At 33.9% G+C, this 17,934-nt stretch overlaps 1 protein-coding gene across 1 annotated transcript in view; it reads left to right on the top strand.

Moving 5' to 3' along the window:
- LOC136025347 (aromatic-L-amino-acid decarboxylase-like) overlaps positions 1-17,934 on the top strand; it is a 70,821-nt gene that overhangs the window by 15,908 nt on the left and 36,979 nt on the right. The window contains exons 4-5 of the mRNA XM_065701277.1: positions 3,730-3,852; positions 7,444-7,573. Coding sequence (XP_065557349.1) covers positions 3,730-3,852; positions 7,444-7,573 — 253 coding nt within the window. The remainder of the gene's footprint in view (positions 1-3,729; positions 3,853-7,443; positions 7,574-17,934) is intronic.

Raw genomic sequence — 17,934 nt, 5'->3', positions numbered from 1 at the left:
GAAACTTTAATACCGAGTTTTATTCTAGTAGCGATGTATATATTATTGGGAGTTTGATCATTTAAGGCAGATTTCATACTTCTTTGTCATCAAAAATAATGACCAATGAAACAGGGCAATTTTATAATTTGTATTTGCCTATAATAATCTAGAGTAATTTGTCACATTGACTTGTCCTTGTAAATACTGCTATTATTACCCAGGGCATATTTTTAATTAACAAAAGTGTAACAACATGTATACAATATGACTCAAGCTGGCCAATCAGAAATCATTTGCAATCGGTTACTTGTCACTTGACCCAGGTTTGCCACTCCTAGTGATTTATCACTATTAATATTTATTTTTTATATTGCATCAAGAAAAAGAATCACTAAATCAGCACATGAATCTTGAAGATAATAACTTAATTAACCAAAAAATCACTAGAATCTAGTGATTTTTTCCACCAGTCGGTAACCCTGCTTGTACCATCTTGCACTTTATTGAATGATTTAACGAGCAGCTGAATGAGTTGGGCGTTATCAAAAAGAAATATTATACAAATTCTCACAAAACCGCACTTCTAGGAGCTAATAAAAAAGGCTAAATATCCAAAAGCAAACTGGTAAGAAAAAAAACCCGAGGTTTATGTTAAGTCAAAGTGAAAGCTCTTATCCATAGGTTCTCTTGTGTTCAGAAGATATGGTACTTCTCCAAAAATTTCACTAAATTTGGAACACTAGATTGCTAGTTCTGACGATCAGTGTGATCTATTTGGTAAACTTTTTTCTACATTTTCTGGTACCTTAATATGAATCACTACAGGATCAAAAGATCAGGCTAAATTGTGATACTACTCGCCCCGATGTTCGTTAGAATGGTTTTTTTTCAATCCTTAGTAAATATCGAATTCCTATTTCGCACATCAGACACTTCGAATAGTTCCTATGTAGAAAGATAAATAGCTGATTAGGATTTACGTACATCTAGAAAAGATCTTTCAACTTTTACGTGATTGACGTTGTTACAATAAGGTATTGTTGCTGAAACTGTATAAAAAAAAACAGATAAACCCAATTATAAAAAGATCATTTGGGAATTGATTGTAACCTGTCTAAATTTATGCGAAAAAACCATGCAGTCCCAAAAAAGATTCATTTGTTTGAGTCATACTAAGTAAAACATTAGCTCAAGAGGTCAAGTCCATATAACCGACAGGCTGTCACAAGCTGTATGGTATGTGAAGAAATGTAAAAGTAAGGAATTATGAGCAAAATTTTCTTAAATCTACCGCTTAGTTTTCAGCATTATTCATAATGCCCATGGAGTATAGTATTTTGTTTTAAATTAATCGCATTTTAATTGGGTCCTTTTTAAATTGCCTGGGCGTTATAAGCAAAGCTTACTTATTGGTATTGCCACATAGAAACACATACAGACAAAGAGGCTTTTTTATGGTGATCCTTAAGTTCATCGAGTCTAACCTGCGAAGTTAAGAGCCTCGGAAATTTTCATTGAAGAAATGGAGAGTATTATCCAGAAAGATTCAATCTGTGTGGACTGTTAAAGTCCAAGGTTGGGTTTCTTCGGTCTGGGGAAACATACTTGAGAGAGGCTCTATATCTCAAAAGGAAAAAATTTAGATTTCCCTTGAAAAAATATTCACTTTTTAGCTTCCAAAAAAAGCCCTAACGGCAGCTTTACAGACCTCAGAACGAGGACCAAACATAAAGTTATATTTGTGGTGCACGGCTCTATTTCCTCCTTCTTCTTCTTGTTCCTCTAGTGCCACATATGGCACATAGGGCATTGATGAAGCCTCTCCATTTATCACGCATGGCTGACGCTGTGATGATACCCTACCATTTAGGTGTCAGTAAGGTTGTAGCCATCTTCTGATCCCGATCCAGTGTACTGTGCAGCACATTCTTCGAACAGCCTCTTCTATGCCTACCGTCGGGTTTCCAGCTGTGTTTTATGCCAGGGAGACGACTTTCGTCGCAGCACGTGTCCAAGATAAGAATAGTTTTTTTTTCTGAAGAATGTTTGTGACAAACGGCCGGACGATCCTTTGACGAATTTCACTGTTAGTAACTTTATGCTGCCTAATAATTACAATTTATTATAAAACTGTGACTCACAGTGATAACCTTACAATTGATGACAATTCATAATCTGGAGTAGATCCATATTTTTTCGGAAAGATCCCAATTAATATAACGGCGAGGGGAGATAGTCTGATGATGGGTTGATGGACTATTTTAAAACCAATCCAATAATTATTGGAAAAAAACGATTTTAAGTCACAGTAATCGTGCATCCTAGGCTACTCTATACTGAAAAATACAAAGTGATATTAGCCGTTCGGCTATAAAATTGTTAGTTAAAATGACTTTGAGCCCTGAAAGATGGCTCTCTGTTCTATAAAATGCATGTTATTGTTGCATGTTATAGTGTTACACAAATACATATTATATGCATGTCATATACATGTTATAAATGCATGTTACAGTGTTACATAAAACGCATATTATAAAACTTGTACAATTTTACTTGCAAAGTTTGAAGCTGAATTTTACCCTAAGCCACTAGCTCTGGTCTGGTCCCATAGTATACATTAATTAAAAACTAAATAACATTTTCGTCTCCAAGTTAGAGCCAAGCCCTTGTAAGTTCTGTTGGAAAATAGTGGAGATGCCTCGGGCATGTGATCCGTGTGCCCAAAACTCGATTACTGAAGGTCGTCCTTCTACGGCAGTCACGTTGCAACAGAAGATAAATACGATGCCCCAAAAACACCCTCTGACCCAGCTACCGGGCTTACCTCACAAATCTCAATGCCTTAATTGAATTTCACTGGGAAGATGTCTTTGGGACGATGGCTGCAGTGTTGAGAGATGACTGTGGACTCTTCTTATATGCCCTAAGCATCTCTGGAGGCACAGGAGTATCTAAGGTCTGAGGTAAGGTTTATTGGAAAACAGCAAAAAAAAAGTATAATACGTCTTTCGTGTAAGCAGTCTCTTTGTTGCAGATAATGAATTTAATCCAGACAAAATCATACATTTTTATAAAATATCAAAACATAGAGGTTATCTGGGCTTTTTCCTGATCATATCAGTGGTGGCGATTGTTCAATATCAGTTGCAATATATATATATATATATATATATATATATATATATATATATATATATATATATATATATATATATATATATATATATATATATATATATATATATATATATATATATATATATATATTATATATATATATATATATATATATATATATATATATATATATATATATGTATATATATATATATATATATATATATATATATATATATATATATATATATATATATATATATATATATATATATATATATATATATATATATATATATATATATATATATATATATATATATATATATATATATATATATATATATATATATATATATATATATATATATATATATATATATATATATATATATATATATATATATATATATATATATATATATATATATATATATATATATATATATATATATATATTACCGAATAAATATTAGCGAATTCTAGTTTTAAGAAATCTCTACTGTGCCTTAATTATTTTTGGTCGCCTCAATTCATCTAAATTCAAACTAGACAATTATTAAGTAAAAATAATGAACTATTTTCAAATTTTAGCTTTAACAGTAAACTATGCATTTAAATATGTTATAGATGGCAAGTCCTGCTTGTACAGAATTGGAAACCTTGATGATGGATTGGCTTGGAAAACTATTAGATTTACCGAAATGTTTCTTGTCAGAAGAAAGTGAAGGAGTTGGAGGAGGTGTCATTCAGGTAATTAGTATGTAATAGAAAAATAAAAATAAAAGATATTCTTGACATTTAAAGAAACAAAGGCCCATGATGGAATCAATAAAATTTTATTTTCGTTTTTTATTCATAATCATCTAAAGATTAAATATTTCCTTTCATCTAGGTGTATCCACCTTGATTAAATTGATATTCCTTGAAAAAGGCTTTGTACCTAGAAGAGGACTACAGAGTCCAGCTGTTACAAGCAGCAAAAACAATAAGGTGACTGGAGAATTTGAATACGCGGGGTGTGTAACTTCAAACCCAACCCCTTCGTCTTTATTTCAAGATCTGGGATTTTTCTTGTAATGTTGTATAGATGCAGATGCCATTAATAGGGTAGGATTGTCTCGAAAATAAATTTCTGACCGTCTACCTGAAACAGTATTGATGTAAATTGATCTATTTTTCTTAATTTGTCAGTGTAAAATTCTGAATTGACAGCCAAACTTCTCAGGAACTGCCCTGCGAAAGACATCGGCGTAAAATATTGTTACTGCTTAGTCTAAAGGACATATGGGACATTCGCTTGCTTCCTAGCTAATGAAAAAAACTATTCTCTAAGTTGTTCTCAAAAAGAAGACAATGAGGTCAACATATTTTCTGTCACATTTTGATTTTTCTGCTTTTAATCGCCCCACTGATCCACCCTTTGAAAATAGCTTAGCAAACAAATTTCTCTTTTGCATTTATCTCAGAAGTTTGAAAATGACAGAAGCAGCCTTTAGGTGCGACAGCAACAAAATTTTATTGACTGGAAAAATTAGATGTGTTAGATAATTTTGATAAATTAATTGCAAATAGTAAATTCAATAATTAAAGGATTATTAAATTTGACAATTTATTTTAATTTGATGATTTATAATCTTTTAATTTAATAATTTGTTTCTGATAAATTAGACCTCCAATTTGGATTCTACTTGAAAAAGTTCTGAGGATTCTCCTTGCCTTACATCAATTTTAACCTTGTCCAAGGCTTGTTCTCTAGCTTTAAGTGAAATCCTTTTGAAATTTGGCTAATTTTAGTAGTTTTTCTAACTTCAATAATCTTCTCCAATATTTATCATTTCTACCAAGAACCTTTTTCGAGAAACATCTTATAGCAGAACATGATTAATTCTTCATATAGAATACCAAGAAATGTTGAATGTGTTGTATCCGAGTTTCCATTTGAAATGTTTCTTTCGTTAAGTAAAAATTTTTACCCGAAATTTTAATCACATTCCTTATGATATGGTAAATATTCAGACAACACTTAAACACAACAAGTATTTTTTTGTGAGACTTCTGGTCAAAGTTTGGTCGAATAAAAAGCGGCTAGTTTTTCAAATATCAATTTTTAGTTATCATAATTAAGCTATTCTTATGTTTCATACTTTTGGATCGGTATTTTAAGTTCGGAAGTTTATCTTAGGTATGTGAAATAAGTATTTATGCAGAAGACTAAATGCCGAACGCTGTTTTTTTTTTATTGACAAAATTTTCTTAGAGCACCAATCCTGAAATTTTAAATGATTATACTAATGATTTACTTTTTACTCCATGTTTAATTTTATTCTTCTTCTGTTATGTTGTTTTTAGAGGTTTTTACTCTTGGTTCTTATCCAGCAAAACCTCTTTGACCAATACTAACTGCTTGCTCTTTTTTTGTATTTTGTATGGCTAAAGCCATATTTAAGAACCCATAGACCTATGGTTCCTATAATTAGATCTAAGGGTCATATATGGTTCCATAGACCTAGGTTAACAATACTACTTTAACCCGTTAACTTACTAACTTATGTTCATCCATTGAATCATTATTAAAGAAGTAAACAAATGGCTCTGATGAGCTATATTCACCCGAAAGGTAGATAGATGGACAACACCGGTCCGAGCTTTATTTCAAGTGCTTTCTCTTAGAGATTTCTTCCTTTAGGCAATCAAAGTCAGTTGTACACTTCTATAAGTCCTCAAAAACAGTGTGTGTGGAGAAACATAGTGTGTGGGGAAAAAGTTCCTCCGAAATATAAGAGGCAACACAGATCACTGACGCCACATCAAAAATTGGCTTCAAAAGCTGTCACAGAACATATAGGATAAAGTGCTCAACGTTTTCAAACAAAACACAAAAAAAGTTCCTTAACATGACCTTTCACCATAATTAGAACTGTTATATATGTTTTATTTTTCTTCATCTGTAGCCTATACATGGAGAAAAAGAATAAATAAGATGAGAAATTAAATATTTATATGGCTTGTGTCCTTTTTTATACCCTGTCTTGCTGATGTAACATATACGAGCACCTCCACTGCATAGACTAGAAGAAAAAAACAAGGCCAGATTTACTTTCCTCAGTCAGCATGAATATACTTTATAAGATTTAAGTATTAATTCCTTTACTTGAACCAAAAACTAAACAAATAAGGAAAGTTCTTCACTTCCATAACTTTAAATAGTTTATTAAGTTTAAAATTTGCTGTTTGCAGGTACACAAATTTTAGTGTAATTAAAACTATTTAAAAATATTAAACATGATCGAGTCAAATTAATATTCTAGAAACTAAATTTTATCGTTAAGCCTGCTTTATCAAAAATTACCTGGGTTCTTTCCTGTATTATTCAATTTAATTTGGAATTAAATCTAAACTGGAGTGAAATCCAATGTAAAACTTAATGTTACAGTTATGTATTTCGGACTTTCTAGTATCATAAAAATATGTATTAGAATACTAGGACAAATTAACAACAGAAAACAATCAGAAGCAACCTGCAAAGCTGTCAGGGTGCATTGAACACTAGAATAAAATATCTTTGGCAACGTACCCCACGCGGGACTCGTATAGAGGGGTCATTAAATTGAGCGAAAGAGAGGGACTAGGGAATATAATAACTTTAGTTTTTAATCCATATCCCAAGAGACAAAGCTTATCTACTCTCTTAGCGAACTTATCCTTAGAGATGTAGATGGGAACACGTTGCAGGCCCTTCAATATAAAGATAGAACAAGCAACTCCTTTGTCCTTGATACGCTAAAACTGGCCATCTGAGTATCAAACAACTTCCAAATCTATAAGGGGCCAGCCTCCAAGAAGATTAAGTAGGAAAATCATGTTTATTTGTCAGACTACTGGATGGACAGTTGTGCCATCAAAAGATTGTTTAGAGGGCTTTTACGTTAGACCCCAGTTCAAAAACTGGAAAGATAATTTTTGGTAGCCTTTTACTTTTGTTCTTATGCTGAAAAAACTTCGTTATAGTATACTTTAGCATTACTCTATGACTAAGTCCAAAGAATTTAACCCATCCACCATTTAAATGAAAAAATATCTTTCCTATTGCTGGCTGTTGAATTTTCAATTTCATTTCTATAGCGAGAATTTGCTCCACCGTCATCGACCACGTCCAAACTAGAAGTTCTTTACAGGGAAGGATGGAAAAAGTGTGTTTTAAGGTTTTTTTTTAGCATGAAGAGGCTTGAAACTACAACAAATTGAGGGTAGCAGTAGTTTAAATGGTCTCCATGTTCCTTTAAATTTTGTATTTGCCTTTTTTGACAAGTTCTAATAAATACCACTGAACTTTTGTTGCAGACAACAGCCAGTGAAGCCACCTTGGTTTGCATGTTAGCGGCAAAAACTAAAACTATACAAAAATACAGAGCTCTAGAGCCTCAATGGAAAGAATCAGAAATCTTGGAGAGGTTAATCGTCTATGGCTCAGGTGAAAAACTGTTCGTTTTCTTCCTCTAGTTAAATCTTTTTTGTGGATATCCACATCAGTGTAACATTTTTTCGTGTTTTAGTCCGAAAAATAAATTTCGAAAGGGATGTTTCGAATATGTTTTATTGTCGAGGATTAATAATTATTGAATTTAAATTAACAACAATTAACGAAACTAATTAATTAGTTAGCTCTATTTATTAAATTGATTTTACTCTATAATGACACAATAAGTGAAAATGTTTTTTCCAAGTTTAAGTTTCAAAAATTGTATAAGAGCTCTATAAATCTTAGTTGGGTAGGAGCAAAAAAATTACGTCACTTAAGGCTTGCTTGCGTCGTTTGTTGGAATGACTCGAATAATTGTTTGTTAAATCAACTTTTTTGTTATATAAATATACCATGCATTTTAACACTTTCTTTATGAAAAGTATGCTTTATTTCACCCACTTTCCTCACTTCCTTTGGTACGAATGGACATGGTGACATCTGAAAATAGTTTTTTTTTATGATGAAGATACGTACTTATTTAACTAGCTGTTGTCATAAAACAAAAAAGCCTTAACATGCTTTCATCTGTGCAGTATTTTATATTTATTACTCTTATACATATTACACTAATGCTTGTTACAGCTTGCTAAACTTGCTATTAAAGGTGACACGGATAATAATTCATACTATGCAGCAATTTTTCACTGCCTGTGTTTTCTAGAAGGAGATTTTCAAAAGAAATTTAAAGAGCAAATGCAAAATCAAAACCGATTAAAAATGAAGTTGTTTATTATGCTAAAATTAAAACCAACAGAATGTTTTGTAAATAGAAAATTAAAACTAAAACAGACAGAAACTGAAAGTAATGATCAAGTCAGAGTGAAAACAACAGAATTTAAATGGAAATGAATAAATAAAACCTAAAACAAGCAGAAATTAAAATTAATAATCCACCCAAGCCTAAAGCGAACATAAAGCATCATCATCATGAGCTAGGCTATCAAGCCTTCAAATTTCTTAAAGGCCAGGAAGTCACTTGCGCTTTGCTGAGGTAAAAATGAATTTTGAATAATTTTCCACCAACACTGAAGTTGCCCATTAATACTGAACCAACGCTATACAAAATAATATTTTGAATAATTTTTTCTTCAAAAAATTTAAGAGGGATTCTAGGAATCGACCTAGTTTCATTCTTCTAATATATAGCGATTTTGCATCAACATTTTTTTTTTAGATACATACCTTTGAAAATTCAATTAAAAAAAAATACAAAAAAGTCAATTTGAATTTAACTTTCAAATGAATGAACTTTCAGAAGTTTTGCGAGTTCAGGGTGCTAGGATTGATTTAAGAATTCATTTTAAGAAGACTAAGTCTCTAAGGCTAGGAATAAGTGAGGATGAAAAGGTGACGTTGGGTCACGAAAAGATAGATAAAGTGGGCAGGTTCATTTACCTTTGCATTATTATTAGTAAAGACGGTGGGAGCAGGGAAGATGTTAAAAGTAGAATAGCCAAGCCTTAGGGTGTTTTTTCAGAGTTAAGAAAGGCTTGGAAGAATAGGAAGAAAAGTCTGCGAACTAAGATCAGAATATTGGAAGGCACAGTGATGACAGTGGTCAAGTCTGAATTTGAAATATGGGTGCTCCGAAAAGCGGATAAAGATTTACTAGATGTTTTCCAGAGAAATTACCTGAGGATTGTTCTGAGTACCTGGCTGCCTGACCGTATTTCAAACAGTAGGCTGTACACTAAATTGGTTCAATCCCGCTTTCTAGGGCTAAAATGAAAGAAATTTTCAGATGGCTAGGGCACGTTCTTCTGATGAAGCATGACATATTGCTGAATATTGTCCTTTTCGGCCAACCGTCTAGGGCTAAACGAAAAGCAGGTCGTTCTCGTCTGGGGTGGGAGGATGTCATAAAGAAAGATTTAAAGGAAATGGGAACTTCCTGGGAGAATATAAAGAGGGAGGCATTGAATAGATTGGGATGGAGGAGGGGCGAGCTTAGCTGTCTTTACCTCAGGCAGCTTGGTACTGCGGTGAGTTGTTAGTAATAGTAGTAGTAGCAGTAGTAGTAGCAGTTTGAAAAAGAACATCAATTGAAAATCATTTATTGGTTCGAAGATTCAAAACATTGCTTCCCCCAACTAAGGACACTGTTTCGAAAGCTGCAAATTTTAAAAGTCATGTTTAGGCATCAATTTACTATATTTATTTTTAGGCATCGATTATATTTATTTTTTATGTCAATTATAGGCATCAATTATATAATTTATGTTGTTATTTCTTATAAGTGTTTTACATTTAGGTATCAATTAACTATATGAATTTACTATCGATATATTGTATACGAAAGTAAATGAAGTTAAAACACTAACAAAAACTGTCTCCTTTTAAAATAGTAAAAACAGAAAAAAATATAAAAGTTTATATGTCCGTATATTCAAACATTGTTTTTCAAAAGACTTGATTAATTTTTTAATTCTTTTTTAATGCTCAGGTTGATAAAAAGAGAATTAGATGGTATCTTAGTCTATGTAAATCTGGTGTAGGAAAAGAAAACAGTAATGGCTACAGACTACTTCACTTTTGTAGGTAATACAATCTGGTTATAACCAATTCGGTATTTGGTATTAAAATGTCCCGTAAATCAACATGGTATTCAGGTGATGGTAAGACAGCAAACCTTATATAATTATGTTACTGTAAGCAGAAAACTGGCAGGATCTATACAAGATACTAGGGTATAGAGGAGTCCTGTTATTAATGGTAAATGTAAAGATCACCATCTAGTAGTGTCAAGGATTAATTACCTTAGACCCTCCTGAGCCATCAGTGGCACATAGGGCGTCGACAAAGCCTCTCCATTCATCACTAGGCTTTGAGGCTGCAGTGATATCTTCCCATTGTGGAGTGAGGGAGATGTTGGCCCATTTCAGGTCCCGATCATGCTGCCTCCGCGGTGTGTGTTTTGGTCAGCCTCATCTTCGTCTTCCTTCAGGCTGCCACTGATACACTCTTGAGGGCATTCTGTCTTCGAGCATGCGTACAACATGACCCAAATATGTCCATCTTCGTTTCTTCATAACTTCGGTCACTATGGGCTGGTTTGTTTTCAGCCGGATTTCCCTATTGGTAATTTTCTGATGCCAACAGATTTTGAGGATCCTTCGAAGGCAAATGTTTTTGAATTCAACATTCACTGGCGTACATAAATATAGACAGTATATTGCTGTTGAACAAGCGCAATTTTAAACAAAGTGATTACTTGTTACTTCTCCAAATTGGTGTTAGTCTGTTGAAGGCACCTGATGCTTGTCCAATCCTTCTCTTGATTTCAAATGTTACATCGCCACTATTTTCTATCCAGCTTCTTAATTAGTTAAATTCTTGAACCTGTTTAACAGTTTTATCGGAGCATTGAAGAGCCAAAGGGGAGCCAGATGTGGACATACTTTTTGATTTGTCGACGTTGACGTTGTCGACGTTGTCGACGTCGACGTTTGTTGAATTTGTGAAAATTCTGTATGTCTAATGGAGACGATGAAGGGCTTGTACAAGAATTATTTGGGAGATGGATACTATGACAATAAGAGGAACTTAAAGAAAGTGGAGAAAGCATTAAAATATTGGAGGTGTGAAGTGGAGGCCGGGGATAACATTGCCGAAGATCTGGAATATGCTGACAGACGGCATAATATTAAAATACTGCACTGGTATGTTAATGAATTGAAAAGGATTAGACAATCTGGACTTGATCTTGATCAAAACGCCCCTAAACAGGATAATGAGGAAATAAAGATTAACATTATAGGTGTAAATAAACTTATGCCGGTATCAAAAGCTGCACAAATATCTTACCTAAAGCTGCTTAGGAAACCATTGAATTGTTGAGATGTCGCATATAATTTGAGGTTATAATGTTTGTCATCCCTTGCATTTACGTCGATGTTATGAGAAAAATGGAGCAAAGCATATACTTAGCAAGGTAAACTTGTAAATTAAGTTTTAATTTTTTTAATATCCACTTATGGAATTGCCTCCTTAGAGTATTTAAATAGAATGCTTGAAGATTGGTTATTCTTACCATACGGAACACATCTTACGAGGAACACTTCGATTTTTCACTTTTCAGGAAGGAAATTTGATTAAAATAGCATGTAAAAATTCAAGTGCGTACGATCCGAAAGATTCAATTTTGGATTTTGAGGGGGGGCGGGTAAATCATAATATAATAAAGGCAGAATACACTAGACTATAAGAAATTGGCAAAACAACAGCTAAGAACTCATATGGCACTTGTGACGAGGTTGGAAGAGCCAAGAGCTCATATGGCATGAGCTCTAGCAAAATTCTAAGAATCAATAGATTGATTTAAAAAGAAAATCAGAGGCTTAATGCCGTTCGGGATTTAAAATAAGAGCTCTGAGACACGAGATCCTGCTAAATATCAAAACTCATTCAGATCCGATCACCCACTCGTAAGTTAAAAATACCTCATTTTTTCTAATTTTTCGTTTCTCTTCAGCCCCCCAGATGGTCGAATGGGGGATAACGACTTTATCAAGTTAATTTGTGCAGGTCCCTGACACGCCTACCAATTTTCAACGTCCTAGCATGTCCAGAAGCACCAAACTCGCCAAAGCACTGGACGCCCCTAACTCCCCCAAAGAGAACGGATCCAGTCTGGTTACGCAAATCACGTATCTACGACGTTTGCTTATTCTACCAACCAAGTTTCATCCCGATCTCTCCACTCTAAACGTTTTCCAAGATTTCCGGTTTCCCCTCCGACTCCCCCCAATGTAACCAGATCTGGTCGGGATTTTAAATAAGAGCTCTGAGACATGAGATCCTTCTAAATGTCAAATTTCATTAAGACCCGGGTACTCTTTCTTAAGTTAAAAATCCCTCAATTTTTCTAATTTTTCCATATTCACACCCTCCCCCCTACTCCCCCAGAGGGATTGGATCCGTCTCAATTATGTCAATCACTTAAGTAGAACTTGTGATTATTCTTCCCATCAAGTTTCATCTCGATCTCTCCACTCCAAGTGTTTCCCAAGATTTCCGGTTTCCAAGATTTCTGTTTCCCCCTCCAACCCCCTATGTCCCCGGATCTGATTCGAATTGAAAATGGAGTGTTTGAGACATAAGATCTTTCTATACATCAAGTTTCATTACGATCCGACCACCAAATCGTAAAATAAAGATACCTCAATTTTCACGTTTTCCGAGATTTCTGTTCCCCCCCCCAAATCCCCCCAATATCAAAGGATCTGGTCGGAATTTAAAAAAAGAGCTCTGAAGCACAAGATCCTTCTAAATACCAAATTTCATTAAGATCTGATCACCCGTTCGCAAGTTACAAACAACTCATTTTTTTCTAATTTTTCCAAATTACCCCCCCCCCTCCCAGCTCTCCCAAAGATAGCAATACGGTCCAGTTATGTAAGTCACGTATCTTGGACCTGTGCTTATTCTTCAAACCAAGTTTCATCCTGATTTCTCCACTCTAAGCCCTTTCCAAGATTTCAGGTCGCCCCCCAACTTCCCTAATGACATTGGATTCGGTTGGGATTTAAAATAAGAGATCTGAGTTATGAGATCCTTCTAAATTTGAAATTCGTTAAGATCTGATCACTCCTTCGTAAGTTAAAAATACCTCATTTTTTCTAATTTTTCAGAATTAACCCACCCTCCAACTCCCCCAAAGAGAGCGGATTCGTTCCGCTCATTTCAGTCACGTATCTAAGACTTGTGCTTATTTTTCCCACCCAGTTTCATCCCGATCCCTCCACTCTAAGCTTTTCCAAGATTTTAGGTTTCCCCTCCTATTCCCCCAATGTCACAGGATCCGGTCGGGATTTAAATTAAGATATATCAGACACGATATCCTTCTAAATATCAAATTTTATTATGATCCTATCACTCGGTCGTATGTTAAAATACCTCATTTTTTCAAATTTTTTCAAATTAACCGTCCCCCCACTACCCCCCCCCCCTTAGATGGTTGAATTGGGGAAACGACTATTTCTAATTTAACGTAGTCTGGTCTCTGATGCGCCAGCCAAATTTCATCGTCCTAGCTTATGTGGAAGTGCCTAAACTAGCAAAACCGGGACCGACAGACCATAAAAACTACTCCATGTTTCATTTCACAGAGATGTAGCAAGGAACACTGTTGTTTTATACCTTCTATATGTTTGAACATACTTCATATTATATTATATTATTTATATATAAATAATATGTTTAAATATATTATATTTATATAATGTTTGGTGATCTGTTCAGGATTAAAGGAAACGTAGGTGGTCCCCGTTTGAGATGGGGAAAGGTCAAAAGAGCAGATTTAAAGGAAATCAGAGCTTCATGGGAATGGGTGTCTAGTGAAATTTGAATATTTTGGGAAGAAGGAGGGACCTACACAGTTTAGGTTAGGTTAGATTAACTTCAGGAAGCTTGGTGCTGAAGTAAGTTGATAATAGTAGTAGTAGTTCTAGTAGAAAAGTGAGTTATGTAAATTTCATAGAAAATAAGTTGAATTGTCTTAATAGGTTTTACTATGTCTTAGTTAAAATTGAAAAATTATTGGGAATTAAAAAACAATCGTGTTTTTTTTTCAATTGGTATGCCTTATGTTCGATAAAAAAAAGAAGGTGGTTTGAGTTTACATCTTTTAAAATTAAAGGTTAAGGTCGTGATTAAGTGAATTGATGGAACTCGAAAATCCCATATTAAATTGAAAATTTATATTTAAAAAGTACTCAAGCATTCATTGGCGGAAGATGCCGCTTTTAATATCAGGCCATAGCTTCTTGAAGATGCTACAAAATGTTTGCAAGGATTTTGCTCTATTTCCTCTAATTGCTTAGAAATCTTAGAAAATGTCTAGCTCTTTTTCACAAGTGTACACCATAAAGGATATTGCTTTTAGAACAAAATTGGTACTATCATGAGCAGAAGACAATAACCTGTAAGATGATTGGAACCATTTTTCGATGTATTTTCCTGTTTTCTAGCAGTCCCATAGAATATTTTCAGCTACCTGAAAATTTTACAAGTGGGTTGCCAGAAAGAATCGTTTCAGATCGCCGATAATACCCCCTAGAGACCAAAATGACAAGCTGGTATAATCAGCTGCTTTTTAATAGAGTGTGAAATTTTCATAAATTATTTCAATGCAATGAAGAAACCTAGAAATGAGAAATAGTCAGGAGCTTTCAGTAAAGTTGTGCACACAAAGCCGAAATCATTGGGAAAATTAAATCAAAGCGAGGTATACATCTTAAAAGTGTTACCACACATAGACAGCGCCTTTGTAAAAAGTATTTGGAGCTTGGTAGATGCAAATATCCAAAATACCTAATAATGCGGTTCGCCGAAGAACTAGACAAGTCAAAAGATTTAGGTCAAGCGACAAACCTAGAGGCGGAGCAGAACCCTGTAGCTTCTTCCCTGTTGCCCCACCGGATCGTGACTGGTGGTAGAAACTTGGATTGCGACACATTGAAGGATTGTCAACGGATTTTGATCCTGCATTTTTCATGTGCAATCTAGAGACTAAAGTTTGGAAGCACAGGTGAGGAGGAAACAACCCCTAAAAGTCATAGAACCTTAGCGAAATTTACACCATCATATTCAGCGTATCAGAGAATCCTATTGTAGAAGTTTCAAGCTCCTATCTACAATTAAACAAAAAACAATTAAGTGAAAGTAAGGAGCGACATTGAAACTTAAAACAATCAGAAATTACTCCGTATATGAAAGGGGCTTTTCCTCCTCAACGCCCCACTCTTTACGCTAAAGTTTTTTACTGTTTTAAAATGCAGAGTTAAGAGTTAAGAGAATGTCACTCCTTACTTTCATTTAAAAAAAACTTGTTTTTTTTCTGGACGTTTTTGAATTAATGCTTGGTTTGATCTTGGCTCTCCGCATATAAATAATTAAAACGAAATTTGCATATTAATTTTTTGGGGCTAAATGGCTTTTTCATAGTTTTAATTGGAAGAGACCAAAAATAGTTTTTTGTAAACTATAAGTTTTTTTAAGTGACCAAAAAAATCGGAGGGCACCTAGGCCCCTGTCCCGCGCTAATTATTTTCCCAAAGTCACCGGATCAAAATTCTGAGATAGCCATTTTATTCAGCGTAGTCGAAAATCCTTATAACTATGCCTTTTGGGACGACTTACTCCCCCACAGTCCCCGTGGGAGGGGCTACAAGTTACAAACACTGACCAGTGCTTACATATAGTAATGGTTATTGGGAAGTGTACAGACGTTTTCAGGGGCGTTTTTATTTGGTTGGGGGCAGGGGTTGAGAAGAGGGGGATATGTTGGGGGAACTTTTCATGAAGGAATTTTTCATGGGGGAAGAAAATTTCCATGAAGGGAGCGCAAGATTTTCTAGCATTATTTAAAAAAAAACAATAAAAAAATAAATATGACAAAGTTTTTTCAACTGAAAGGAACAGAATATTCCTGTTATTATTTTCCTGTAAATATTAATTCCTGTAAATATTCCGTAATAATTTCTGTTAAAAGGAACAGAAATTATTACGCATATGAGGGGCTCACCTCCTCCTAATACCTCGCTCTTTACGCTAAAGTATTTTCAGAAATTTCAACTATTTATTCTACGGCTTTTGTGATTCAGGGGTCATTCTTAAGAAATTGGGACAGAATTTAAGCTTTAGCGTGATATATGAGGGGTTCACCCCTCATATATGTAATAAGAATATGAGAATACAGAAGTTCGTTACGTAAGCTAATTTGTAAGTTACGTATATCTTTAACTATTAAAAATTTATTTTTCCTAATAAATTTATTAATAAAAACATTCATAAGAAATTAAAAGTTCTAGTTGCCTGTTTAAGTAACCAAAAATCGGAGGGCAACTAGACCTCCATCCCCGCTCCTATTTTTTCTCAAAATCATTCGATCAAAACTATGAGAAAGCCATTTAGCCAAAAAAAAAATAATAGGCAAATTTTGTTTTAATTCTTCATCAGCGGAGAGCATAAATCAAAACATGCATTGATTCAAAAAATGTTAGAAATTAAATTAAATGAAATCATGTGTTTTTTAATTTAAAGTAAGGAGTGACATTAAAACATAAAACGAACAGAAATTACTTCACATATGAAAGGGGCTGCTTCCACATAAACACCCCGCTCTTCACGCTAAAGTCCGACTCTTTCTCTTAACTCTATTTTTAAAACAGTAAAAAACTTTAGCGTAAAGAGCGGGGCGTTCACAAGGAAGCAGTCCCTTTCATATACGAAGTAGTTTCTGTTCATTTTAAGTTTTAATGTCACTCCTTACTTTCAGTTATTTTTTTTTCAATTTAATTCGTAAGAAAACTTTAATTTTCTAAGAATCCTCGAAGAAAGCTTTCAATTAATTTTGGTGTTTAGTTTTGAATTAATCAACTGAGGTATTTTACAAAGCCTATCCCTAGAAAAAAGTAGAAATTTTTTTTTTTTTAAATGCACTCTATGCATGCCGTCACAGCTTCATATACATGGACATTTTGTACTTGAGAATGATAGTGCTCTTTTGCTCATTTTCTCTTTTCCGTTGGTCGTTAGCAAAGCTTTGCAAGACGCAGCCAAATATATTACTATTTCTCTGCTGAAGCCTCTCGCCAGAGGAAGTTGTCTATTAAAACCTTTCACAAGACTTGATAATTGGTGCTATTTGAAGTTTTGAAAATCGACGGTCTCTATAGAATTAAAAGACAGAAGGCTAACCTAACTTCAATTTTGAAGCTAGATGTTTTCAAGTTCACTTAATCACGGCCTTAATAAGTAACCTTATATAATGTGTTGTGCTTCACTTTTGTATAATTTAGATACTGAACTCTTCATTCGAGACGAAACAAAATTTCTCCTGAATGTCGTGTCACTTGAAATTCTGTGCACAATCACTTGAGAGACACACAAGTCTTATCAACCCCGTCTAAGGGGTTATGAATCATGGTTTCTGCATGATTTAAAAAAATAAATATGCATTTATATTCCATTCCTGAGATATTGCATCTCTGTTTTTTGACAATCCAGATCCACTTGAACGTTCTTGATATAGCTCAATTGTATTAATAGCAGTAGAAGTAGTAGCAGTAGTAGTACCAGTAACATTAGCAATAGTAGTATTAGTAGTAGTAGAAGTGGAAGTAGTTGAATAGTAGGCTTTGCGAATTTCATAGGACAAATAGTTAATTGACCTAATAAGCTTTACTATGTCTTAGTTATAATTGAAAAATTAATGGACATTCACAAATAATAGAACATTTTTCAATTAGTACTACCCTATTGCCGACGAAACAAGAAATTGAGATGCGTAAGTACCTTTTTAAATTTTT

The sequence above is a fragment of the Artemia franciscana genome, chromosome 3 (assembly GCF_032884065.1).
Source record: "Artemia franciscana chromosome 3, ASM3288406v1, whole genome shotgun sequence".
Classification (NCBI taxonomy): Eukaryota; Metazoa; Arthropoda; class Branchiopoda; order Anostraca; family Artemiidae; genus Artemia; species Artemia franciscana.
The sequence above is the reverse complement of the archived record's forward strand: the minus strand, read 5'-3'. Positions and strand labels throughout refer to the sequence as shown.